The 27,376-nt window shown below is 40.4% G+C and overlaps 1 protein-coding gene across 3 annotated transcripts in view; it reads left to right on the top strand.

Moving 5' to 3' along the window:
• Positions 1 to 8,384: 8,384 nt before the first annotated feature.
• Positions 8,385 to 27,376, top strand: part of NPHP3 (nephrocystin 3) — a 28,971-nt gene continuing 9,979 nt past the window's right edge. For 2 of the 3 annotated variants that reach the window (XM_061464549.1, XM_061464551.1), the window contains exons 1-19: positions 8,385 to 9,194; positions 9,486 to 9,611; positions 10,730 to 10,880; positions 12,335 to 12,487; positions 13,688 to 13,821; positions 14,064 to 14,224; positions 16,121 to 16,268; positions 16,828 to 16,902; positions 17,499 to 17,678; positions 19,040 to 19,143; positions 19,812 to 19,926; positions 21,333 to 21,476; positions 22,023 to 22,120; positions 22,576 to 22,678; positions 23,267 to 23,349; positions 24,364 to 24,502; positions 25,265 to 25,429; positions 26,207 to 26,304; positions 27,122 to 27,244. In XM_061464549.1, the coding sequence (XP_061320533.1) occupies positions 8,847 to 9,194; positions 9,486 to 9,611; positions 10,730 to 10,880; positions 12,335 to 12,487; positions 13,688 to 13,821; positions 14,064 to 14,224; positions 16,121 to 16,268; positions 16,828 to 16,902; positions 17,499 to 17,678; positions 19,040 to 19,143; positions 19,812 to 19,926; positions 21,333 to 21,476; positions 22,023 to 22,120; positions 22,576 to 22,678; positions 23,267 to 23,349; positions 24,364 to 24,502; positions 25,265 to 25,429; positions 26,207 to 26,304; positions 27,122 to 27,244 (2,648 nt within the window). In that variant the 5' untranslated portion in view covers positions 8,385 to 8,846. The remainder of the gene's footprint in view (positions 9,195 to 9,485; positions 9,612 to 10,729; positions 10,881 to 12,334; positions 12,488 to 13,687; positions 13,822 to 14,063; positions 14,225 to 16,120; positions 16,269 to 16,827; positions 16,903 to 17,498; positions 17,679 to 19,039; positions 19,144 to 19,811; positions 19,927 to 21,332; positions 21,477 to 22,022; positions 22,121 to 22,575; positions 22,679 to 23,266; positions 23,350 to 24,363; positions 24,503 to 25,264; positions 25,430 to 26,206; positions 26,305 to 27,121; positions 27,245 to 27,376) is intronic. The other variant, XM_061464550.1, reaches the window with a different exon arrangement.

Below are 27,376 nucleotides of genomic sequence, written 5' to 3' on the forward strand. Positions count from 1 at the left end.
AAATACCTCCAGGGGCAGCGACTCCACCGCTACATTGGGCAGCCTGTTCCAATGCCTGAGCATCCTTTCTGGAAAGAAATTATCCCTAATATGCAATCTAAACCTCTCCTGTGCAACTTGAGGCCAACTCCTCTTGTCCTGACACTTATTAGTTGGGAGAAGAGACCAACACCCACCTCACTACAACCTCCTGTCAGGCAGTTGTAGAGAGTGAGAAGGTCCCCCTTGAGCCTTCTCTTCTCCAGGCTAAAAAACCCCAGTTCCCTCAGCTGCTACTCATAAGACTTGTTCTCTAGAGCTTGCGTCAGTTTTGTTGCTCTTTGGATGTGCTCCAGCACGTCATCTTGTAGTGAGTGGTCCAAAACTGATAATCTGTAGAATGGATGTATGTTAAGTTGACACTTCATACAACATCCAACTCAGACAAAGGCACAGTGGAACTTCTTAGCACATGCCCAGTGAGCAATCTTCAGCATATCTCCCTATACAACAGCCAGTGGGACCTACCTGATAAGAACTTGTACCACTTGACACTGTGGAGATACTCCACACTCCCAGGCTTCCAGCAGATCTGGAAGATCTTCACCAGATGACAACCACGTGTTTCCAGACACATATTTTCAGTTCATAATCTGAAGCCACTCCAAATGTGGATACATAAGCTCCAACTGACATACAATTAGAAACTGTACAAGTGCACATTTCTGCTCTTTGCACTACAGACAAGGTATTTTTCCTTCCTCCCATTCTCTCTGGTCACAGTTCATTGCTACAAAACTCCTGAAGTAAGATGAATCGTGGCATGAACCTGGAATGTAATCACAGACCTTTCCACCTTCAATCTAAAGTACTCCCAGAGGAGTTACTGTAATGGCATGCCTCACATGTTCCAGAGAAAAATTAACTTTTGCCATATTACAGCCTATTGCTCTCACTTCAGCAATGCCACAACACAGTTTCAGTGTATAACTTAATTCAATATATACCTGACCGCAAAGCCTTTTTTCATTCGAGTCACATCTTTCAAATCACATGTTTAAAGGGATATATGCAGCTCTACTGTTTTCCAGGCATTCCTATTATGCAATGGTTATCTAATCTCTCTGTGTGCCAGTCAGTTATAGCCTCAGGACATTTCGAAGCTGCTGCATAAAAAGAGGAACATCCTTTGGTTTCAATGCACGTCCTAGATATAGAATTTCAACACAATATACAATGAAGTGCTAAAAACTCCTGCTAACCCAATAGCCCAGGCAATGTTTTAGGAAACTATATATACTGACTCCACAAAAATGTCACGCAATGGTTTAGAAATAAAATTCTACATCTTGTGGTTGTCAGATTCAGCTCATACATACAAAACTCATATAGCACATAAGTAATTTCTAATACCATGAACTCCATGGAAAATACCTAAGATTCTTCATTCATTTCAACAATTTCCACACTATCCAGATTAATTACTTGAAATGATATCCTGCTCAGAAAGATAGTAATACAACGTAGCAGCCCCCCTCAACAATGAGCACTTCAAACTACCCAATTAAAATGGAGACATCAATAGAAAACCAAAAGAAATTAGTATTTAATTTGCAGCTAGATGAAAAGGACCTTCCTCTGGAAGGCAGGAGTTCACAGCATCAAGACTTTGTAGGGACCCTTCAGAGCTAAAATCAGTTTCAAATGTACATGCTAAGAACAACTGGGAAGCTTTCTAGTATGTGTCTTCTTAAAGCTGGGATTTAGCATCCCACATGCTATGCCTTCTACCATTAGCCTAGCAACATGGGGATTTCTGAACAACCTTCTTCTCATAGGATATGAACATCATTTCTTCTGTATTGGATCAAGGCAGGAAAAAATCTGTGTGACTGTCCTTATAGCTCCTAAAAGCAAAATTGCTTGTGCATGGAAAGAAACCTGACACCAACCACAAGAAAAAATAGTAGAAGGGGTTAGCCCCTTGGATATCAAAGTAAATACTGACATGATTACAGATTAGGCAGGATTAGACACTGCTAAACTGATACCATAGTGAACTGCAGCCATTCGCATCATTGAATAAAGGTTGCTCTAGAAACAGACTGAGGAATGGCATCTTCTAGTACTGCCACACCAAACTCTTAAGCCTTTTGCCCTGATTGTGCAAGCTGTGGCTTTAAATGTCTGAATGCTCTGGGCACTATAGGGGGACAGTCCCATTGTACCACAGGCTGAACAAAGATGATAGCCACCTAAAGGAATGATGAAGAATGGCTATGTTTTATACCTGATCACTCTTGAGATCTCAGGTGACTCCCTGAGTCAGACATCTAAAACAAAGTAAGAGTTCATTTCAACTTCATATAGGTATAGATGAGTACATCTGGAGACAGAAGACTTGGTTTTTTAGCTTGCTGAAGGGGAGAGGAGTCCTAATCAGCAACTTAGAGAATCATGATCCAATTAGTTCTTTCTTTCTGGCCCCCAAAACCATGCACTGTCTCCTGTATGAGGTACTGTATATCCAGCTCTCCCCAGACAGCTGTGGAAGGTTTGAGACAAGTCCTCCCTACAGCCTCTTGGTCAGGCAGCCTTCTGGAAAACAAAAGGTGCAGGATCTAATTGCTGTGGTCTGAATAAGCCAGTGAACCCATTCAGGTATCAACCTTTCGGATTGGGTGGCAGCACCCTTTCCACCTCTGTTTTTGAAGAAAATTTTGTTCAGATTTAGGATGCTTAATTTGCAAGTACAGATTAGGATAAACTATTGGGACATCCAGCTCTGCCAAGAAGGCAGATGTTCTGGGCACAGACAACAGAACATAGAATCATTGAATGGTTTGGGCTAGAAAGGACCTTAAGATCATTCAGTTCCAACCCATGGGCAGGGACACCTTGCACTAGAACCAGGTTGCTCCAAGCCCCATTTAACCTGGCCTTGAACATGAAAGTACTCAGGGAATTTCAGTTGGGTACCATTGAGTTTCACATTCCCACTAGCACACGAAGGTTTTGTAAAGAGCACTCTTAAGTGATCTTACAAATTATTAGGTGCCCTCTTTAGCATATTCTATATTCATCACTTGTTATGCACTATTGCAGTACTGTGGCTCTAGGCTGAAGCAATAAAGGGCACAGCAAAACAATTGCTTATCATTAATATCTCTCAGTTTTATATTTATTTTGACATTTCTCTCCCTTTCACCCCACTTTTCTGGTGAGCAAGATTAGTTGCTCCTCAGCACAGTGACCACACACAGTATTAATCCAATTGGTCTGGAATGAAATGGCCATGAGACTGCAAAAATCTGACATCAAAATCCTTCTCAGTTCAGTGACAATTCAGTGATGATAAAATGGATGTTCAAGAGCTCTCTTGTTGATAGGATTATAACTTATTGTGGAACTTTCAGCTAAAACTCATTTCAGAGTTCTGACAAACTAAGGTCGTTCAAAGCTTTTAATGGAGAAACGTCACTGAGTGACTTGCCATAAAGATTAAGGGAGTTTAACTTGTCTGACACACTGAAGCCATGAAGGTGAAAAGTTTGGTTCCAATTATGAATTGCATTGTTCTGAATCCACTTCCTATAGCTTATGTTGAAACAGTCCTTGTATTACAAGTTACAAACATAAACATGGTTAAAGTAATAGATATTTGTGGCGACAGAAGATTCCAGTGGTTTCAGATCTTTATTTCCATTATAGATAATGGACTGCAACAACCTTCCTACATAAGGATATCTAACTCCTTTGTCAAAAATCAGAACACCTACCAGTTACTTCAGATTGCAAAGCCAAGCCCTATTCTTACTGAAATCAATACAAAATGATCTATGAATTTAATGGAACAGTGTACAGCTCTCTCAAAACTAGTCAGTACTGTGCTTTGCAAATAACGTCATTACTTATGACTGATAGCAAACCACTAAATTAAAGCTTCAGCTTTTATTTATCTGTCTCATCTGTATTTTGCCTGGAAATATCTTCCAAAATAGTCTCAATTCTTTAAGAAACTTTGTTATAAACTACTTTATTAGAAATTAGAAGCATGTAACTTCTGAACTAATAATTTCCTAACTCTTGTGCAAGAAGTTTCTCTCCTTTTCTCCCTCCGCCTCAGACACCCCCTTTTTCCTTGGGTCTTGGTGTCCTCTAGTGGCGAAGGGTTATGACACGTAAAGCTATGGGAGCATTTAAAAGCATTTAAAAGTCCTCTCCTTCCTTACGATATTCATCATCTGTGCTCCAGGGAATTTCAGGTCTCTCAGTAAACAGATTTTTGAAAGAAGCTGATAATCTTAGCTTGACAGCCTGTAATAAGTTTACTGAGTGAAACAACAGTGAGTTCAGTAGCTATTTGAACTCAGAATTATGCCCCAAGGTTGAATTTGTTAGGCAGTTTACAATTAACCACCTGTATGTTGTATTATTTTTAGCTTGAAAGCGAAAAGCAGATGCATTAGAGACTCTCATAAACGTGCCTACAGAGTTTAGATGGGATTTTCAGCACATATCTACAGACTTTGCAGTCCTATTTCTAAAAAATAAGTCTTGCTTTTGAATGTGAATTTCCAACTTTTTGAGCTAATGATGAACTGTAATGAGTTTCTTAGTTACTCTGTCTCCTGTACTCACTCACAACACCTCAAATTACTCAAACCCCAGTTGTACAATTTCACATCAGGTCACAGAAAGACTGTGCAAGGTGTAAGCCAGTCATAATGATGGATATTGCTCCAGCCATGCTGGGTCACATGAAAAAGGAAAGAAGATCTCTACCTGCCCACCATCTAGCAGACATCCCCTCAGCTCCAGAAGCACATCAGTCATAGTGGCTGGTAATCATGGAACTGCTGCTGCTTAGCATGAAGGTCTCAGAGAAGGACAGAGGCAGATGCCTGTCATGAATGAAATGCAGGCGTTAACAGGGCAGAGACAACAAAGTAATTGTCATGCTCAAAGCTAAGATCTAGCAGGTTCGGGCTTCTCTGGAACAGCAAGAGTACCAGATTCAAAACAGATCATCTCAATTGAAAAATTCCCTGACTTCATTGTGGTTTACATCAGGTCTCATGTAATACAAAAGAAAGAAGGTGAGTAAGTAGATCAGTCATTTGGCTTATTCAGGCTTGCACTCCCTGCACAGGGTTGACTACTGGTGATAGCCAGCAAGTTAATAAAGAACAGCCCAATAGCAGGCAACATTTTAGATCAAAGTTTTCATTTTCCAACCTGGCCTTGAACACTGCCAGGGATAGGGCAGCCACAGCTTCTCTGGGCATTCTGTGCCAGCGCCTCAGCACCCTCACAGGGAAGAATTCCTTCCTAATATGTAATCTAAATATACCCTCTTTCAGCTTAAAGCCATCATCCCTTCTCCTACCACTACATGCCCTTGCAAAAAATACATATAATCCAGGACAAAAACTAATCTTTTAAAAATTACCATACTGCATCTTGTCACTGTCCTCTGTAGAACTCTCTTAATCATGTTCCATCAGACACAGATATTTTTGAATAATGAATGAGATCATAAAAACTTATCAACTTGATTCAGTGCAGGCACAAACAATTTAATAGTGATTTATGAAGGGCTCCTAACGTACTTTGCATATGCCTGTGGTATATATACACCTTTTTTATATATATATATATATACACAGTATATATACAAGGCTATACATAAGGTATGTATAAATATATAAGTGATTTATATATCTTATATACAAGATATATAAGTAACTCCAGCATCTGAGCTAACAAAAAGGATGTTATGTAGAAGTTGGGTCAGCTGCCTTTCATTCATCTTCTGCTTTCAGGTCACAATCAACATTCATTCTAATCATAGCAAGTGTTATTTTTAATGGGTAGTCAATCTGCAGCAACCTTTTATCTTCAAATCTTCCTCAGTTTCCTCTCATCTTGTTGCATCCTGATCTTGTGTAGTAAATTTTACAGGAATACATATCAGACACACTGTCATATAAAATGAACACCTGCTTGGTGTTCATTTGGAACTAAACCTAAAAATGCATGTTAAAACACCAACCTTCTTTCAGATGGCCAGTTCCTGCAGTTGTACTTTTCTCAATGGGACAGATCCTTAGATTTTGTTCATTGACAGTCACCAGCAACTCCTAAAATTAAATGGAATCAAGAGTAAGAATCTTCAACAATAAAACATGTAGTAATACAATAGATACATCAAAGACAAAAGCAATACCACTACAGATGCCACATAAATGGTTTTAAACTGTAGCCCAGCAGATTTTAAGAACATTGGCAGAGTAGTTGTTCCATTGCAGATCAGGAGTACAGACTGCATACTGACCCCAAAGGGGTAGGTAGAAGAGTAAATTTGTCAGAGGACCAGCCAATGTACTGTATTCCTCATTATGGGGATTCAGGGATGGAAAGTAGTCGGGTTCTGTTACAGCTGAAGCCAGGAAGGACCTTTAAAAAGTACAGGTTCTCATTTGACAAATAGACGATGCTCAGCAATAAAACCCAGGGGTTTTCCTTCCAGCACAGCTGTTCCCAGAAAACAGCTGCTGTCTAGGAGGTGGTGAGTGATGCTATTTTCTTTCCTTCTTATTTTCTTTCTTTCTTTAAGTAATTAAACTATCTCTGTCTTGACCCACAATTTTCTCTCTGCCCAACCTGTAGCTGTGCCTGGGATTGCCCCGACCCAGGGGTAGCACCTTGCACTTGGCTTGGATGAACTCCATGAGGTTGGCACTGCCCACCTCTCAAGTGTGTCAAGGTCTCTCTGGATCCCATCCCTTCCCTCCAGTGCATCAACCAACCACACATCTTAGTGTCGTGTTGGTGGCAAACTTGATGAGGGTGCTGGATCCCACTGTCCATGTGACTGACAAAGATTTTAAACCAATTACTAGATGACAGTAGCAGAGGTCCCTTCCCACCCCAATAATTCTGTGATTCTGTAATTACTTTCTGAATTATCCCTATCAATGACTTAAAGCAGCCATTGTTAGTTTACAAATGAGATGCTGAAGCAAGCTATTCTAATTTCTAAACATTAGGGAAACCCCTGTCCATGGCAGGGGGGTTGGAACTAGATGATTTTAAGGTCCTTTCCAACCCTTACTATTCTATGATTCTACGAAGCAATAGGGAAGGAGTGTAATTTTTCTGTTTAGAAAGGGTTGTGTTAATATGGCCTCTACTATCCATGCAAATTCAGTAACACAACCAGAGGCAGCATTAGAGAAACAGCATTTACAGTTTTTCTGATCTATTTGTTAAAGTCCAGTGGTTTATCAGAAGGAATCCAGGCGCTCTGGCAATGCTACACTTTTTACTCTAGGCTTAAAGCTTGGAGATTCTGACTTTCACAACTCAGAATATGAGAACAATTCAGCCCAAGCACCAGCATGAACGTAGTTTTAGTCATTGCCAGAGCTCAAGCAGCAGTGCAGAAACAGACTGATACCAACATGTAAATGAAGGAACCAAAGCCTTGCTTTGTTAAAGAACTACCTGCCCATTTGCTGAATCACGTAATACTGGGCAGGCTCTTACTGGCAATATTAGGGGAAACATAGCAGCAGCCTTCCTCTTCCCAAAGTTGTCACATATTCTGTATCTGTCCTTTTCACTGAAACAGGGTTTAAGTGGAACGGATTACCAGCATAACCACAAATGTTATTCTGACAAGAGATTATTTTTTCCTCTTGAAAACAAAGGAGTAAAGTTAAGGAAAACTGCCCGTATTCCCAAATCCCTGAGTTTTTACTCCAGGAAATAAACCAACACCTTTTCTCTGTTGTGCACAAAAGGGATTTCCCCCTCCAATAGACTTTGGAAGTTAGAGGTGTGTTGTTGGGAAGACATTTCTAAGAATGGCTCCCCTGGTCATGGCTAAGAAACCTGGCACATACATGAGGCAAAACTGCTTTAAAATGGTGCTGTGTTTGCTATTTGCACAATGGTAGGGCAGGCTCTGAGATAGGTGCACAAAAGGACACCTGCTCCATCTGCTCCTCCGAAATCCCCAGGATAAGTGAAGGAACCACACAGGGCTTTTTGAAGAGGAAGGGAGGGAAATGCCATTAGGGGCAGATAATCTATGACCGCCTTATTCCTGAAAATGAAGGTCTTCAAACAGAGAGTTTTAGATGAGGCAGCGCAAGGTGCAGGCACTGAACTCAGGCGTGGCACGGCACAATAACCCAGTACTTACCTCTCGGGGGACCCACTACTTGCTCTTCTCAGGTCGTCTTCTTCAGAGTGTGCCTTCTTCACCATGGAGGCCGCCTCACCATTTCAGGGGAGCGAGAGAGAAATCCCCCACGAGGTCTCTACCACACGAAAGCCTGCGTGACCCTGCTCGGCCAAGGCAAACACTGTCCGGCCTGGAGGCAGGGCCGTGCGATGATGCCGGTGGGAATGGACGGCTTTGCCGTGCCTCACATTAGCGCCTGGTTTTTACAGCAAAACCCTAAAACATCCCGACTTTTCCTCACAGGAGCAGCTTCCCGCCCTTCAGCCGCTACCAGTCCCTGCCGCTCACCGCCGCGGCTCCGCCTTTCCCCGGCCCTCCAGGGCTGCTCCAGCGGCGGTGCCGCCGCTACGGGACGGGGCGGGAGAGGGAGGCGGCCCGCGGTGAGGGTTCCGCCCGCTCTCCCTCCCTTCCTTGTCCGGCCGCCGCACGGAGCGGGCCATGGCCCGCGGGCTTGGAAGGCCCTGCGGCTCGGCCGGGTCGGGGGAGCGGTGAGGGGCGCAACCGGGGCGAGGCTAGGAGCAGCCTCCTGTGGGGGCCCTCCGCCTCGGGCATGTCCCCTCCGGCCGGGCCCTCCGCTCCGTGTTAACGCCTCAAGCCGGCTGCGGGCGCGGTCATGGGGACGGCGTCGTCCCTGGTGAGCCCGTCAGGCGCGGTCGGGGAGGTGATCGAGGACACGTACGGCGGCGGCGAGGCCTGCGAGATCCCGGTGGAGGTGAAGCCCAAGGCCCGGCTGCTGCGCGGCTCCCTGCGGAGGGTCGGTGCCTCGCGGCCCGGCGGCCTCATCGGGGCCAGCTTCAAGTCGACGGCCTCGGTGCAGGAGCTGGAGTGCGTGGCCGAGTACGAGCGGCTGAAGAAGGAGTACGAGATCTTCCGCGTCAGCAAGAACAACGAGGTGGCCTCCATGGTGAAGAAGGAGGCCAAACTGGACAGGGAGAACAAGCGGCTGCGCGCTGAGCTGCAGGTAGTTCCCGCTGCTCTCATGAGGGGTCTGAGCAGAGAAGCAGTGGCAGGGAGGTGATGGGTGAGATGGCTTTGCCTTCCCAAGGTGCTGGAGAAGTCGTGCGTGCCTCAGTGCTGTCCTGGTGTGACACTGGTGTGCGGTCAATGTGCGCCTCTGGGATGGGGACCACAGGGTCCCTGGGTGAGGAGGGATGTGTAGTGCTTGGGATAACATCGTTGTATTCAGAGCTGAAGAGGAATCTAAAACCTTTCATCAGCGATTGCTTTCACTCGGTATGTTAAATGTTTTCAGGCACTTCAGAAAACCTACCAGAAAATCCTTAGGGAGAAAGAAAGTGCCTTGGAAGCTAAATACCAAGCCATGGAGAGAGCTGCTACTTTTGAACATGATCGAGACAAGGTCAAAAGGCAATTCAAGGTATGGCTTCACTTCCCTCCCTGGGAAAAAGGACCAGAGAGAAGATAAATGTCATTTGGGTACATTTCCCCAATGAACTCTTCTCCAGTAGCTTTTGTGAGGACCTCTCCCTCTTATAAAAAATAATTGGAATATCATCGCTGTAGCTGTCTATTTTGTTTAGGGTAATCTTGCCATAACATCTCTGTAAGACTCTGAGGAAAAAGGAGAATATGCAGTGATGCATCTTGAACTAAATTCCTGTGTTATTTGAGCACAGAAAGTACTCAGGTTTGAGAGTGACAGGAAAACCTGGGCTGCAAACTGACACATGCTGAAGGAATGTATAAACACAGAGCTCCATTATTTCTGAATCAATTTTATATATAGTATTGTAATGTTAAACACTGCTAGCTTACATTGAAGAAAAGTGTGTATTGGTGCATCTCTTGGCTGCTGAAGTGTGATACCCAGTTAAAGGCAAAAGCATTTGTGCTTTTGGAGAGGTGACTTGAAACGCTAAGCTGATGCTTCTGCTTTTCCCGTGCTGCAGATGGTGGTATTTCTATCACTCAGAGCAGTAGGTCTGGTTTTGCTGGTCTTGCACTGTTTTCAAGATTATCAATACCTGTAATTGTAGCAGGTGTTAATGTTTGGCAGATATATAAAAGGATTGATTTTGACCTTATTGAAGAAAATGAGACTTGAAGATGTCATCTCTTTGAATTTAGGTTCATGTTTTCTTCCCATATGTAAATGTAAAAACAAAATACATGCAGCAATAAAAGGGAGCCTTTGAAAAAAGTTATTACATATGGTGGGTTTAGAAGACAATAAACTTTAAAGGATGCAAAAAGTTACTTACAGTTTTTAATAAACTTCCCAGACTAACGCAAACTTCTAACTTTCAGAACAGTATGCTGAGGTTTAAAATGGTAAAATTGTGAAAACAGATCATTTAAAACTATGTTTTCCTGCTCATTTATAGGCTCCTGATGGCTTCTTGTTTGCATTTTCATGCCTTTGCCGGCTAAGTGACAGCTAGAACCTTATTTTTCCAACTGAACCAGATAGTATGAATTGAGGAACTAATACTGATTATTGAAAGATTTATGGTTTGTGTTTTTCTCTTCTCACAGATTTTTAGAGAAACTAAAGAAAATGAGATTCAGGACTTACTGAGGGCCAAACGGGAGCTAGAAGCCAAGCTTCAGCGACTCCAGGCCCAAGGAATCCAAGTGTTCGATCCTGAAGAGTCTGATTCTGATGATAATTGTACGGATGTTACAGGTGAGAATTTCAGCCTCAATATTTCATGTTGGAATATCGCTGAGGTTTCTGAGTGGTAAAGCACAAGTCAAGTACTTAGGTCGTACAAAAAGAAACATAAAATAGTTTGAAGGGTAAAAGCAGCTGACTTCACAGGCTTGGTTTAGATTGTGGAAACCCCACATTTCTAGTCCTGTGAATGAATTGATGAAGAAAGTAGAGCACTGTCTAGGCACAGTGACTTGAACAGTCTTTTAAATTGTTCCATGAACAAGTCTTTATTTTTCTAGTCTTTTCTGAGTTTTCTGTTTCTAGATCTGAGGATCATGCTCCAAAGTATCCAAAAAGCACACCCAAAACTAGAGGGAATCTTAGACTTACTGTTTATGAATAATGCAGTATGCCAGTCTCAGCTGCTGTCCTTTTCAGAGCAGCAGTTAGATATTTAACAACCATGAATTGACCAAAAGAGTAACTTTATTGAAGAACTTTTTGACAGGAAATCCCTCACAATATTAGTGACATAAAAGGCAAAAGTTTGTTGTAGCTGTAGGAGGTATTTGATACCATGGGAAGGATTCAGATAGGCACGAGATCAGTCCACTGGCTTTGCATCAGGTTCAAAATACCACAATAATAGTAGCAGACTTTAGCACTTTAACACTTACGGGATACCCACCATTATTTCTTGTACCATGAAGGGTTATTGAGGAGAAACTGTGTGCAAGTGCTGTTGCTTAACCTGTGTTTTGCTTGTAGAGATCAACTGTTACATCTTGGCAGGAGCATAAATATGCAATCTTTAAAAGTAGAAACATTTAAAAATGCAGTGATTGGCGTTTTGCATAGTAACTATGCATTTGATGGACTTCTTTGGTACAGCTAGTCTGTTTTATGTATTTTTTCTGTCTTCTTCTGTGTTAAATTGATTTTTTAATTTGTATTTCCCTTACCTTTTTCTAAGTCATTTTCAATTTCCTGATCTTCTCCATGGAAGGTTTATTTAGTGTCTTGAATGTTGTGTATTGATTGGCAGAAGTGTAATCCAAGCATGCTGTGAAGAGATACCATGAAAGCTCTTTCACACAGCATAGAGACTATATTTCAATTCTGACCTACAGCCCCTTTATGCTTTTCAGTGCTGGAACATTCCTGAGCAAAAGTTGTCAATTTTTGTGGTATACCAAATGACTGCAGCAATCCTGATTTGTAATGCAGGTCAGCATCTGAACCAAACAGATGTCAGCAATCTATATATTGGCAAATAAGCTCATCCTTTAGCTTCACAGTACCTTTGAACAAGTGCCTGTTTAGAACTACAGCACACAAAGGTGTGAGCAGATCTGCTAAAGGAGTAAAAATTACTATCAGTGGTATACGGCAGTGGGTTTCAAGTGGAGTATTTAAAACTGATAATTTACCTTGTTTAATGACATTAAAAAGGGGGTGGTTTTTTGTTGTTTTCCAATTCTTAGCTGCTGGGGCACAATCTGAGTACTGGAATGGAGGAGCTTTGGGAAGTGAGCCATCCATGGGTAGTATGATGCAACTTCAGCAGTCTTGCAGAGGGCCTGAGTTTGCTCATAGCTCCATAGATGTTGAGGGACCATTTGCAAATATAAACAGGGGTAAGTAATGGTGGTTTGTTTGGCTGGGATTATAGGCATCTGTGTCATTTTTCTATTCTTAAGTAATTCTGTTCTTTTCTTAGCTCTTTTTCTGTCCATTCATGGGTATGTGAGGGTTATTTGGAATTCTTCATTGTAAAAATCAAAGGAACTGTAGCAGTTCATGCTGTTACTGTTAATATATTTGGTGACTGAATATGTGTAGCAGTGATTTTTAATGAACAGCAGTGACTTGCACTTTGTTGAGGGTAAACCAAATACCATTTTGTTACTTATATTGACTAAGGAAGATACTGAGGGGGCCATTGATGGAAATCTGAGTACAAGACCAGGATGTATGCATTATTGAGTCAGTGTTAGGTATTTTCATGTCCATAGTTGTTGCTCTGGAACTCTGGCCTCTTGCAAATTGCCTTCTGGTGCTCTGGTTTCCCTCACTGTCCTGGCCCTGGAACCCCTCCTGCATACAGTTGACTTTGCTGGCAGTTTCTCCCTTTTTCCTTCAGTCCTTCAGGCTCCAATTCAGAAGTGTGTGCCTGAAAAGTGGGAGGGCAGGGTCTCCTCTATGATGGCTCCTGCTTCATACACTAAGCCTTTCATCATCCCATGTGGTAATGAAAGTAGAACCTGCTCCTATCTTCAAAAAGTGACCAGTCACAAAATGAAGAACCTAAGAAAGTTTTAAAATTCATTGCTTCCATTGCTTCTGTAGGCCTGTATATGCTTCTAGTTGACATTCAGTGCTACAGAAAGCAATGGACTTCATCTCAATGAGAATTTCCTGTAATGTTCCATTGTGATTTATTCACATGGTCTAATCAAAATAAAGAAATGTAAATCTAGAGGGAAAAGAAAAAACAGCTTTAACTATGAATGATTTTATTGTTTCTGCATATTTTTACTTATTTTACAATTATCAGATTGGTTTTGTGGATACTTTTCATCGATCCTCTTTAAAGGGTTGTAATTGTAATGTATTTGTAATGATAATATATTTAACACTGGTTTTGCCACAGTATCAAATTCTATGACATTGCTGATATGTGGACTCTAAATTCAAATTTACAAAATCGGTTTAGTAAAAATATTACTACTATTTTAAATAACACATGATATTTATGATGTTAAGATGTGACGACTTACCTGTTATCCGGTGTAATCAGGTGTGAAGATCTCTTGACTTTGTTTTGTATTTCTTAGATGATTGGGATGCTGCTGTTGCGAGTTTATTACAGGTTACTCCTCTGTTTTCCCACTCTCTCTGGAGTAACACAGTAAGGTGTTTTATTATTGGTACTGATGAGACTCAACCAGAAGTGGACATCTTCATCAGAGTGAGTACCTCACAAACTTACGCTCACTTACATGCTGGTTTGTTTCTACTGTGATACTTACTCAGAAATTTGGCTGATATTTCTTGAAAACTTTAGTGAGTGTAGCCTGATGTCAGTGAAAGTATTGTCAAGGACTTCAGAGGAAGAAACTGCTTAGAGAAAAGAAACTGAGATTCATCCGGTAGGTCCTTAGTGCCATGCAGGTTTAGTAATGAAACACCGTTACTCAAATTTGCTTTCAGAACTACTCACCAAAGCTTCAAAGAGTCTGTGAAACAATGGGGTACTTCTTTCAAGTTGTTCATTTTTCAGAAGAACATGAAAGGCCTCTTAAGGATGTAAGAAAATGGGAAATTGAAAAAAGTTCATTAATCGTTTTGCTCCTGCATTTAACTTTGCCAAGGTGAGTGTTTTCCAGACTGGTAAAGCAAATGGAAACTGGTAATCCATGCAGAGTGCATAGCTTAGTAAAATATATGTGATGCTTTGCTCAGTACTTTTCCAAAGCTACTATCTTCAAAGTGATGCTCCTTCGAACTTTAGGTTTGCTAGTGCAGACAGTTAAAAGAATACATCAGCTTTGTATCATTTCCTTTTTCTTGTGGCTACAGATACTCTAAAAATACAGCATTGAAAGATGTCTTCATAGCACAAAAATGTTTTGCTTTCTAAGAGCATCTCTCGGTCGTGTGTATTGCTAGAGTCTTAGGAATTCAGGATGGCTGGTGTGAACGTCCTCTGTGTTTTTCATGTGCTTATCTAGCTTTACACCTGGCTTTACCATTTTGATTTTATTCTGTCACATATCATTTTCTATCTTTGGCTGGTTTTCAGACTGATTTCTTGGCTCTCCTGTGTGGTACCTTATGCTAGCTTTCTACAGCTTAATTTACTGAAATCATGAGGGTTTATGACAAAAGGTGCTTCCATGTGTTCTTTTTCAGTAAGTAAATTCCTAACCTTCTAAAAGAGGAAACATGACTCAGTAAATGAAAAACACCAAACTAATAATACTTTTAGAATGGTGTTAGGACTGTTTATGTTATGTATTTGGGAAATTTGGGCAGTTTTGATGTTTGGGAGAGGAAGGGGTCTCCTTTTGATGAAGAAGAGAGAAAAAGGGATTAGAAAATGTAATACTAAGGGTCATGGAGTGGTCATTCCAAAACATCTGTATGAATGCAAAAAGCTGGAAATATTGCTATGCATAAAGTTTCATATTAGGAGTAGATTTTGAACTCTAGGGATTTCAAATACTGTGTGTTATTAGAGCTCTTGTATTAACTAGGTCTCCTGTTTCTGTAAATAAAACATCTGTCCACAGAGAATTAAAGACTGGTTTAAGATACTAGTAGCTAAGATTTACAACAGTGGAGGACTTTAGAGAATAGCCAGGTGCTACAGAAGATGGTGGCTTGTTTTCATAGAGGAATCAGGCTAGAGCTGCCATCCATTTATGCTGGTAGAAGGATAGTATAAGCTGCCTGGGTTATTGGAACTCTGAGGGGATGGTGTTACCAAATAACCAGCTCTGTGTATGTGGGTCATAAGTGTTCAATAATGAAATACACAAGGAAAAAAAACCACACACAAAGGAAATGTTCTTTCCAACAGTATTCACTTAGAGAGTTTCTCTCAGAAAACACATGATGAAAATTGCAGTTCTCAGATAAAGAACATAACATTTGAGAGATCCTGTCTTCTGTTGTCAGCATCCTCAAGTTGTACTGTTCTTTGTGGAACAGTGATAGATTGCTGGGAATGATATCCATGGTTATCATTCACATAATATAAATACAAAGAGCCTTTGAGTTTGGAGATGTGTAGTTCTCCTTTTTAACTACTAAAAATGAAAAGATTATCCTACATCTGACAAGTACTAAAGGACTTCTCCTACAGAGGACAAGGAATAAAACAGCCTTCAAATAAGTGACGACAGAGCACGTACATGGTGTTTATTAATCGTGTGACTCCATGTTCTTGCCATGCAAGGCAGTTAACCTTCACTCTGCATATTGGTATGAGAGGAGATCAACTTTAATTTACAAAGCAATGATCATAAAAAATAATAAATGGGTTTAATGGTTTCGGTACAGAGAGCATGTATTTCTCTCTTAGCTTTTCCTTGCTTCAGAGTTTATCTTAAATTCTCTGCTGTGATATTTGCTTGCCCTTTGTTGTAAATAGATATGACTCTTGAATTAGATTTTGCAGCGAAACCCATCTTTGGAGCTTCTGTTGATTGAACTGTTTACTACAGCAGTGTAATATAGCACAAGAATGCTGATTTCCAATCTAGTTGTTTGTTGGAGGACTGTGAAGAAGCCTTCTTGAGAAATCCAGAAGAGAAACCCCGGCTCATTTACCACAGAAAGGAGGATGGCAGAGTCAGTTCAGCTTCAGTGCAACAGTTCATTGAGCAAATTTCTCATGTGAACAAAGCAAAGGTATGCCGTTTTAAAGACTGAGGAATGCTAAAAGGCTTGTTTTCCTGCTATAAACAACATGGAGTGCTAGTAGTCCCACATTTTAGGAGAAACAGCATTGAACTCATTGCTCTGGATGTTCGTTATATGAGCAGATTGCTGAAGCTGGAATCTATGAATGTTATAAATTTTTCAGTAGCAGAGGAGAAAAACAGCCGCTGTATTTTCACTGAAAATAAAATCCCTGTTCCATAAGGATAGAATTTCTCACCTGTGTTTAGCCATTTAAATGTCAAAGTTATTTATCTAAGGCCCCTCTGTAGCCATGGAAGTGAAAGAAGTATGGCTTCAGAGAGACTGCTCCCATCGCAGAATAGATCAGTTGCCATTTATTTCCCTCTGCAAAGAGAACTACTGGAACTAGATGCCCAACTTTTAAAAGCTTAGACAAAGTGAATCCTGCCTAAGGAAGGCAACAGAATGGAATTTAAATGTGTTGAGAATGTTTTTGTTGGAAGCCCTAAATGCTGTTTCCAGTTGGGTTCAGATTTGTATCATGCTTTGCTGTTTACTTTTTCAGATGATTGATCATACTGGAGGTGTGGAGGAAGGAACATATGAAATCTATAACTGTGTGGAAAAGATAATTAAACAGGTAGAATACATGGTGCATTTCAGCTTTTACCTGTTCCTGCCTTGATTTATGACCTTAAGTGATGTTAGTGTGATTACTACATGTTACTTCAATGTAATTTAAAGGATCATTTTGTGGTTTTATCATTAATATTTGGCAAGCAAAGAAATATGCAAGTGGCAAATAAAAACCCAACCTGATGAGTGATTTTAGGGATAAGAACAGGAATGGCAGGGGGAAGGAGTCTGTTTGTGGCTAAAATTCTTTGAATTTCTCTTTAACCATATTGTAGGATAAGGAAAGACTGTATAGTCCATTGTTTCCTTATTCTTCCTTGTGGGGAGTGCCTCCACTATGAGAAGACTAAACCCAATGTCTTGAGACCTGTGCATTCAGAGTTAACTTGGTTTCATGTAGTTGCTCATTTATTTATGTTCTGTGCTAGTCTGAAAGGAAATGATCACAGTGATGTTAATAGAGCTGTGTCATGCACAGTGGAAATGAGACTAACACCAAATGTGCCTGCACATTTATATATAATAAGAATAATAAATAAGATTTATATATGGTAAAAATTATAGTTGCAGTTTTCTCCATGTAATTTTCTTTCTACTTAGGATATATTGGGGTGTGAAATGACGGAACTAGAAGGCAAGGATTTAGGTAATAAGGAAGAGTCCACTGCTCCTGAAGAAGAAGTTTTTGGTGATGTATTGTGGGATGCACATGATGAACAAGAACAGATGGAAGCTTTTCAGCAGGCCTCTAATTCAACATGTGAGCTGGGATTTGAGAAAGTAAGTACATTGGAAATGTATATGGATGAAGACGAAAGTCATCACTCCCATCCATCTCTCGTTAGGCAAGTTGTACTGCAGAAGAAGCTGTGTCTGAGAGCATCCTTGAGGCTGTTACTCCTTGGGCTAGAAAAAGCCATATGTCTTATATATATGGCATACTTATTTTGTGGGAGAGCTGCCAGTTTGTATGTTGTTGAATGACACTGATGAAGAAGCAGTTGTTGTTCCTGCACTGGAAAAAAGAGGACTGTAATGGCGTGCCAGAAGTTGGGTGTCTTAGAAAAGGCTCTGAATGTTTTGGGGTTCTTGGAGGAAATCCGAGCTCTGTCTTGACACCTGGAGTTAGGTCTTTTGGAGATGACTAATGGAAAGATTTCATCGTGCAGCCATATGTATGTGAGAAGAACAGAGAGAACTGAAGAGCTGTTGAATAGCTCAGTACTTACTCATTACTTGTAATGAAACTTTTAGAACATTTGAAATTGGGGATGTCGGGCACAATTATAGGTAGGGAAAGTATAGTGAATGTAGGAAGATGATAAACATTAAAGTGGTTGTGGAAGGTGATACAACAGCTTATTTTGGCAATATTCCTTGATGTTATAATGTAACATAAGCATGCAGATTCTGTGTTAATTGTGTTTAAATTGTTAGTACCCCTATTTTACTAGCAAAATTTATTCTTTTGCTTCGCAATACTCCTATATTGGCAATGGTTTGGAGGATAGTGCCATCTTTACTACATAGTAGAACAGGAATATAATAGAACATTAATAGAAAAAATACCTAGGTATATCTTAATGTGCCTCCACTTCTTTTTTCAGCCAAAATAGTTCTCCCAGATTGATGAAGGGTAGTTGTTTTTATCATCCTAACTCTGCTACAGCATTGTTGGGTGCCCATGTGGTGAAAAAAAACCTTTCTTTTGTATGCTTACTGCCTCAAAATACCATTTTATTACCAAAGTGCCAACTTTGAAGGCTTTGTCCTGGCAGCCATATCCAAGGCAGTGGAGTAGCTTGGGGGGAAAGAGAGGCAAGGAAGCCTGAACAAACATAGTTCCCAGTTGTTTTACTGTAGTAACATTAGTTCAGTTTATGAAGACTGAAAGTTGCATTTTAAATAGTTTTGAAAAAATGTTTAATTTATTTCACTATTTCTTTAAAAGACATAATAAATTCTGTGGTTTCTGTGTTTAATTTGAGCATTTATTTGTACTGTATTGCATTTCAGTAGTTATTCCCATGCCTTAATAAATCTGTACGTGCCTTTTGTGTCTAGATGGTTTACAATACCAAGCACTGCATTTCTCCTTTAAACAGTGCAATATTTGTAATGATTGTTGCTTTTTTTTATAGTACTTTGAACGTCTGAATGACCTTGTAGCAGCACCAGCACCAATTCCACCTCTGCTTGTATCAGGAGGACCAGGCTCTGGGAAATCTCTCCTTCTGTCAAAATGGTAGTTCAAACTATTATTTTTTTACATGAATGAAATTAGATGGATTTAAAAAAAAAAAGATGGTTTCTATTTCACACATTGTATCAGTTTAATTAGAGGTAAAATGGGAGAATTTACAAAGCACTGAAGTTACTGAAGCATCCTGGAAAGATGTGTAATAATTAAGTAGCTAACTCCATCTGGACTGTCTTTAACATCTCTCTGCCTCTAATATCAATACCCTACAGATCTGCCTTTGTGGTATCAGTAGCTTGATAGCTTTGCCCTTCTCTGATACAGAAAGGGGATCCTTTGAAGTCTTTTTAACCAACCTAATAATTTATCATAGAAATGCATTTTATGGTCACTTGTAGGCTATGACAAAATGTGCTGACATAAAAATAAATTGGTAGTGTCATTACTTCTTGGCAGCTTAGTGACATACGACTGTCCAGTGCCAGGAAGGGCACTTTTTAATGGCTCTCAGTTATGAGAGAACAAAACTTGAATCTGACACAAAAAGTTCAGTTGTAGCTCAGGAAATGTCTATCCTATTTTGCAAGATAACCATTGAACACCTCTAATGCAGACCGTCCATCTCCTTTGGCAAAACTGATTGCTTTGATTTGAGATATATTTGCAAAATTACAGTCTGTTAAGTGCCCTTTCTTTTGGATCTCTCTCATTAGGATTCAATTGCAACAGAAGCATTCCCCAAACACTCTAATTCTTTATCACTTTGTTGGGAGGCCCATGTCTACTAGTGCAGAATCTGCACTGATAATCAAACGCCTTACTTTAAAGGTAGGCTGTGTTATTACATACCCTGTATTGTATAATTCTTTGGAAACTACCTCTGTGTGTGTGTTTTTATGTGAAAAGATAAAATCTTCTACAGGTTTCAGGGTTTTCTGTATCATAGAATCATAGAATAGTTAGGGTTGGAAAGGACCTTAAGATCATCCACTTCCAACCCCCCTGCCATAGGCAGGGACACCTCATGCTAAACCGTGCCACCCAAGGCTTCGTCCAACCTGGCCTTGAACACTGCCAAGGAATGGAGCATTCACAACCTCCCTGGGCAACCCATTCCAGTGCCTCACCACCCTCACAGTAAAGAATTTCCTCCTTATATCCAATCTAAACTTCCCCTGTTGAAGTTTTAACCCATTACCCCTTGTCCTGTCACTACAGTCCCTAATGAAGAGTCCCTCCCCAGCATCCCTATAGGCCCCCTTCAGATACTGGAAGGCTGCTCTGAGGTCTCCACAAAGCCTTCTCTTCAGTTCAGAGTAATACAAATGTAAGGCGTTATAGAACTGGGGGAATCAGATCATATATGTTGACTACAGATCAATTAAATAGCATCCCTGGGATATTCACAATGGATTGGCATTGGCAGTTGTACTTCCAGTAGCCTATATTGATTGATATAAAACCATATAAGCTTCTTCCGAACTTTCCTGCCATCTGGCCAATGAGAGAGGCACGTGGTACCTCTTCTGTCTGTGTGTTTAGAAACCTGAGGCTGTATTCACCAGTTGGCACTATATCTGTTCCTGGACTGGTCTCTCTCCTCTGATTATTTATTTATTTATTTGTGGTGTGTTAAATATGTGGGGAATAAGTGAAGAGTATTTTTGTGCCAGGGCCTGAGCTTTCTTCTTCTTTCACAGGATTAAAACCTTTGGAAAAAGGTCCGGTGGAGGCCAATAAGAATGATCAGGGGTCTGGAGCATCTCTCTTTATGAGGAGAGATTGCAGGAGCTGGGCCTGTTTAGTGTAGAGAAGAGCAGCGTGAGAGGGGCCCTGCCTTGAAAGGGGGTTGGACTGGGTGATCTCCAGAGACCCCTTCCAACCCTAATGATTCTGTGTGAAAAATGAAATTGATTGTGCTCTCCTTGCAATTTTCTCATGTATTTTAGAAGTCTTCCTGTTTAATCTCTTCAACTTTTAAGCCCTTTAAGTCTCCACATCCCTTGTCCTCAGGTTGTCTCTCTAGAATTTACACAGCGAGTTCAGTAAATAGTCTTTGTTCTGCATATGCCAGCTTTCTGCATATACTAGAAGGAAAGATTTCTGTGTGAACTTGACTATTTTGTGCCAGAATAGTATGGGGTTTTGTTTGTTTGTTTCTCTCCTGCTTCTGCAGACTTCTTTCATGAGAGTTTTTAAGGTCAAATTTGTTATGTGTGTTTGTAATTCCACAGCTTATGCAACACTCGTGGTTAGTGTCACCTCTGACTTTCGATCCAGCTAAACTTCTGGAAGAGTTCCCTCGTTGGCTGGAAAAACTTTCTGCACGTCATCAAGGCAGCATTATTATCATTATTGATTCTATTGACCAGATACAGGTATGTCTTCAAGATACTTACCTCTTGTCCGTCTAGAGGAAATCTCAACTATTGCAATAGGTTTGGCTACATCTGCGTAACAGAAATATTAATGTTTGCTTTGCTCTAAACAGCACATCTAGAAAATAGAAAATAGTTCTGTAGATAAATTGTGTTCTTTTGGGATTATTCTTCTATCTTAACACCTTAATTTTTGAAGCCTTTTGAAACACCTTTATGTATTGAAAGATTCAGAGCTGGGAGATGATTTATGGGCATCCAAACAGCCTATTCTTTCTGAGGTATTCTATTTGCTTTATTTTATGGACAGTCATGCTCATATATGTCAATGGGTCATTTAGAATGGCTTCAAGAACCACATTATGAACACTTTTTTTAAGGCAGGGTGGTTGGAACTGGATGATCTTAAGGTCCTTTCCAACCCAAACCATTCTGCAATTCTGTGATGCTGGAGAACGTACTGAGCTGCGCAGTTAATGAAATATATCAACTTCCTGCATTGTTTTGAACAATCTTTGTATTAAGTAACAAAATCTGTTTTTTAAGCAAGCTGAGAAGCACATGAAGTGGCTGATAGATCCATTGCCAGTGAATGTGAGAGTGATTGTATCAGTGAATGTAGAAACATGTCCACAGGCTTGGAGGTATGTTATATTTCTGAGTTGTTTCAAAGTAGCCTGGGTTAGAATTGTTGTTTTAAATTACAGTTACTTGGTGAAGAGCAAACAGCAGCTTTGCCAAGACCTGGAGATTTAAAAGGATATGGTTTTGCAACTATTGATGACAGCAAAAGCTTCCCTATTGTGACTGCAGAGGACAGGTTTTAGCTGTTTTGATTTATTGTGATGGGTCTGTCCATGTGACATGTTAAATGCAGTCAGATGCACATGAAGAACCACAATACCATGATGTAGGTCCAGGATAAGGCTAAAAGCAGAAATTTGACTTGTGATGACTAGAATTTCTTAGTGACAGGGAATAGCCTCAATTACTGCTGTGATATAAATCGTCAGAAAGGTCTGGAACTTTGATGTCTTTTTTTTCCTTTTGTGTGCTATTTAATAAGGTCTGAATATGACTTTGTTCTCTCTTACCAAAGGTTGTGGCCCACTCTTCATCTTGATCCGCTGAATTCCAAAGATGTTAAATCTCTCATTAGTGCAGAATGTAACTCTGCAAATGTTAAATTAACTAAAGAGCAGGTATGTCTGTTGCAGTTCTAAAGTACCTTACTCTAGTATAACTTTTAATGGAAACATACAGGCCCAGGTGCCAAAGGAAAGTATTATATTTAGCTAATGAAGTACTAATGCTCAAGACAGTATACCATTTTTTTACCCCATAGCTCATAGCACTGAAACAGATGGACTAGCATAAATTATTAACACATAAACAGTGCAGTTGTACATACTGCTATAAACATGTTACTTTATATTAGAATAATAGAAGGTTTAACACTGTGTAATACTGTCACAAAGATTGGCAGAGTGGGGAAAAAAAGTATTTTACCTTTAATTTTGCCTTAGAGACCAATTCTATAATGACATCCTCATCTTGAGACGTATAATGGTTAGATCTTAACTCTTTTAAATTCAAAAGGAAACTTTCACTTCTGTGCTCCTATAGCCACAAAACTACGCAGTATTTTGTGTGCTGGTCATCATGTCATAGTGTTCACATCTTACAGATAGAAGCATAGCTAGAACTTTTATTTTCTTATGGAATAGGGAACATGTCATTGGTGCAGTTAATTTCATCTTGGCTTACAGATTTTGTTTGAAATGTTGTAGGAGAAGAAGCTTGAGAGACATTGTCGTTCTGCCACAACTTGCAATGCTTTGTATGTCACTCTCTTGGGCAAAACCATTGCCTGGTAAGTTGAGATGATCTTGAAATTATTGTGCTCATCACTAGATTAGAAGACCTGAAGTAGGTTTGTTAGCATTTTGAAATACATTCATTTAACATAGAATGAATCTTGTTAAGAGAAAAGAGTGGAGCAACCATTTCCCCCTTTCACTGACTGTACATGCAATGGGAAGAATAACCAGAATCACCATTTTGATCCTCAGTGAATCCAAATAGATATATCTACCTATTTCTGCTCTTCTGTTTTATTTTTCTGTTACTCTGCTCTCTGGGTATGTCAGTTGCTTCAATGCTTTTGAAAGGTATTTGGGGAATGTTGGCATTGTTTTATTAAACAATTTAATTCAGGTCTGTTGTATTTACCGATGTACCAGATAGTTTGCCTCATGGATTTTTAAGGCTAAAGGAAGTTCAACAACTGTTTAGTGTAACACCCTGCATATGGTACTTTGCCCTATAATTCCTGCTGTGGAGAAAATTAGTCTTCCCTCTTGTGCAAGAGAATACTTAATAAGTGCATTGGCTTATTATTAACCTAGACCTCACCTTGTTGAGAAAGATGCATTTGTAGTTGAGAGACTCCCAGGAGATGATAGACTGATTGGTAATTTACCCTAGGTGACTCATTTTGATTATTTTTTGTTTCTGTTTTATGTCCTAGAGTGCTTAATTGCTCCTGAAAACAGGCTTTGTAAATGCATTAAGTGGAACAGCAGCATGTGGTCTTACCTTTATCTAACCGGGTGTTTTTATTCTGTGCTCCTGTTGGAGGAAAGAACACTGCAACATACTTTCTTTTTAGTAAATAAGAATGTAGCAGTTATTTACAGAAATCAGCCAGTATAACAGAAGGTGGCTTCAGGAATTCACCTCTTCTGAGTTTAATCTCAGCAAGACCTGTGCACCTGTTAAACCCAGTAGGAATTCAGAGCCTTTTTGAGCTCTTCAGTACCTTCAGTTCATCTTACTCTGCCAAATTTGATATTCTAAACCATGCCCTTTCTGTCCTTCTGCTCAGTCTTGGAAATACAAGAAATATAGATGAAACCCTTCAACAGTGTTTGCAGTGTCAAGACACCGTGTCACTGTACAGGCTTGTTCTCAGATCAATTCAAGAATCATTGCGGAGTGATACAGAGAAAGGTCTTTTGAGAGAGGTAAGCAGAAAATGCGTTGCTGTTTCTGCAGGTATTGTACATTCTGTCCTGGAAGAATCTTAAGTTACAAGTAAATACAAATCTGTGTTGGTTCATATGTAGGATTAGAGATGGCTGTGTTATTAGTATGGAAGGGACAATTTTAGTAATTGAACTATATCTTTTGCATAACTGTAGAACGTCTGACTGCTTTGTGTTACATTTCAACTAAGTCATTGTCTCCCAAAACAACTTTTCCACTATCATGTGATACAGAAATAGCATTTCCTTTCTGATTGCTGCCTTCATCCAATGATTAACTACACTGAGTGTAGTAAATGTAATCAGAACGTGGGATCTTGTGAATACAGGGCACTGCTTCCTCTTCCTACCTTTGCAGAATCTCCCTGTTGTGTGGAACACTGATTTGATTAGGAGATGATACTCAGTTTTTGCTAGAAGTTCTTTGGTGCTGGCAGCATAAGGCCTTCAGCATATTTTACTGAGATGGAAGTTCCTTATCATAATGGAGTCATTTTCCAGTGTTTCAGGGGAAGGTTGAAGGAGCCATTCATTTGTCCCAGAGTGTCCCATTCGGTGCTTTATGTATTAGTATGTTAATCCATTAGCACTGAGGACTGTTCTTTGAGGACTGAAGAGGGGAAAGGGCTTGGGTAGGCAGGTGTTGTATTGGCTCCTAAAGTATTTTTTGTGGAATTTCAGCATAAGTAAGCTCTGCAGCAAACACTGCTAACTATAAAATACTTGTTGTGCTCTATGTAGATACTGTGTGTCATTGGTGTTAGCCACAATGGTGTGAGTGAGTCAGAGCTGATGGAACTTTATCCTGAGCTGTCTTCTGCAGCCTTAGCCTCGCTCGTTCACAGCCTGCACAGAATGTGTTTGCTGACATATGGCTGTGGTTTGCTGAAGTTCCAGCACCTCCAGGTAGGTTTTGTAATCCAAGCAAGTGAAACTCCACCCCCTGAGCCCTGGCTGGGTTTTAGAACAGTTCTGTTGTTAACTGGGATGACTGTGTTATGTCTGTGTTTGCTCATCTATTTTCCCTAAGGTCTGATCTGATGTTAGAATCACCTTGAAAACTGCTAGGGCTATGACGTTAGTATTGGCCATTATGGTTCAGCAGTTGAAACCTGGCATTTCAAACCTTCAGGAACTTCTGATCTATTAGTTGTTAACTAACTCCATGTGTTTTAGAACACACAGGGTGCTGGAGAGGGACTCTTCATCAGGAACTGTAGTGATAGGACAAGGGGTAATGGGTTCCAGCTGAAACAGGGGAAGTTCAGGGTAGATATAAGGAGAGTGGTGAGGCACTGGCACAGGGTGCCCAGAGAAGTGGTAAATACCCCATCCCTGGCAGTGTTCAAGGCCATGTTAGATGGACTTTGAGCAACATGGTCTAGTGTGAGGTGTCCCTGGCCATGGCAGGAGGTTGGAACTGGATGATTTAAGGTCCTTTGCACCCTAAAGTATTCTATGATAAAACACTGGTTCTGCAAAAACCAAGCAAAGTGGTAGAAGGGACTATCTGCATAACCAGAGCTCTGGTCTAATATAAGACAATGTCTTGCTAGTGCTTTTGTCATCAAAAGACTTTCAGTTCTATATGATGTGTTGCATAAAGAAATGTTGCATAGCACTCTGTGTATCATCAGCACGTAATAATCAAATGCATTTTCTTTCAATTATACTGTTTTGCAGGCTTGGGAGATGGTGAGACTAGAGTACATGGAAGAAGGTGAAAATGTTCTTTCTGCCTATAGACAAAAACTAGTGGAGTATTTCACCATGCAGCTAAGGTAGGTCAGAATTCCTCAAAACGTGTTAAATTGCAGGCTTTATGCCTTGGGGATATTTTTGTTTTCTTCATATAGCTTCTTTGACTCAGTTTAGTAAATTATTTCAGCAGAGTAACTCTGCAAAACCCTAGTTGTCAGGGTCAGTTTATTATTGATACGTTGCTTTTTAATCTTGGAAAATGCTGAGGACTATGGAGGGGAATGGGAAGGAATTTCTACCACATCAGTTACTTTGTGGTAACTGACCCCATGTGGATTTTCAACTCCCAGTAAATGCTAGGAACTTTGAAGTTGCTTGGAACTTGGAGAAGCAGAGGACAACTTGTGTTCAGCAAGCAGTTAGCACACACACAAGAGGAGGTCCAGTAGAAAAGCTGAACAGCTACAAGTTCACATCCAGCTTGAAAAGTGGTTTGGATTTACAGTCCTGAGTTAGTGTGTCCCAGCTGTGGGTTACTGCTTACTGCTGCTCCACAGAGCAGAAAGTAGAAAGCCAAGGGAGGCACAGTGTGCCAGGGAAAAGTCACAGAGGGATGGAGGGCTGCTGCAGGGCTGCAGTCCTGCTAACAGGCACAGGTCAGCCCATATGGGAGGGAGGAGCAGCTTCCTGTGGGGTACCTGGGGGTTCCACTAGCTCTGAGGTGAAGTTAAAATGAAGATGTGAGAAAATGGAGTACATAGCTCTTATAGGAGTCAGTCTGGTTAGACATTCAGGCATGGCAATTGTGTGCTTGCCTAGTTTTCACTTCAAATTGGCAAGTTCTTCTAGGCCTCTCAGGGTTTTAATGTTTGGTTTTATTTGCTTTTCTTTCAATAGTCGGGACCGAGTGACTTGGAGAAGCGCAGATGAACTTCCCTGGCTCTTCCAACAGCAGGGAGATAAGCAAAAGCTACACAAGTGTCTTTTGAATCTCTTTGTATCACAAAACCTTTACAAAAGGTACAAAAGCAGCCACTGCTTCAGCAGTTAGAAACACTTCAAAGCAATTTTTTGTCAGTATAAATCAGACAGTGACAGATACTTATTAAAAGAGCTGAAATAGTAGAGGCTGAAATGCTAAATGCTGTTGTC

The sequence above is a fragment of the Pezoporus flaviventris genome, unplaced genomic scaffold, assembly GCF_033815535.1.
Source record: "Pezoporus flaviventris isolate CSIRO_AGI_PZ_B2104156 unplaced genomic scaffold, CSIRO_AGI_Pfla_v1 ptg000037l, whole genome shotgun sequence".
Taxonomy (NCBI): domain Eukaryota; kingdom Metazoa; phylum Chordata; class Aves; order Psittaciformes; family Psittacidae; genus Pezoporus; species Pezoporus flaviventris.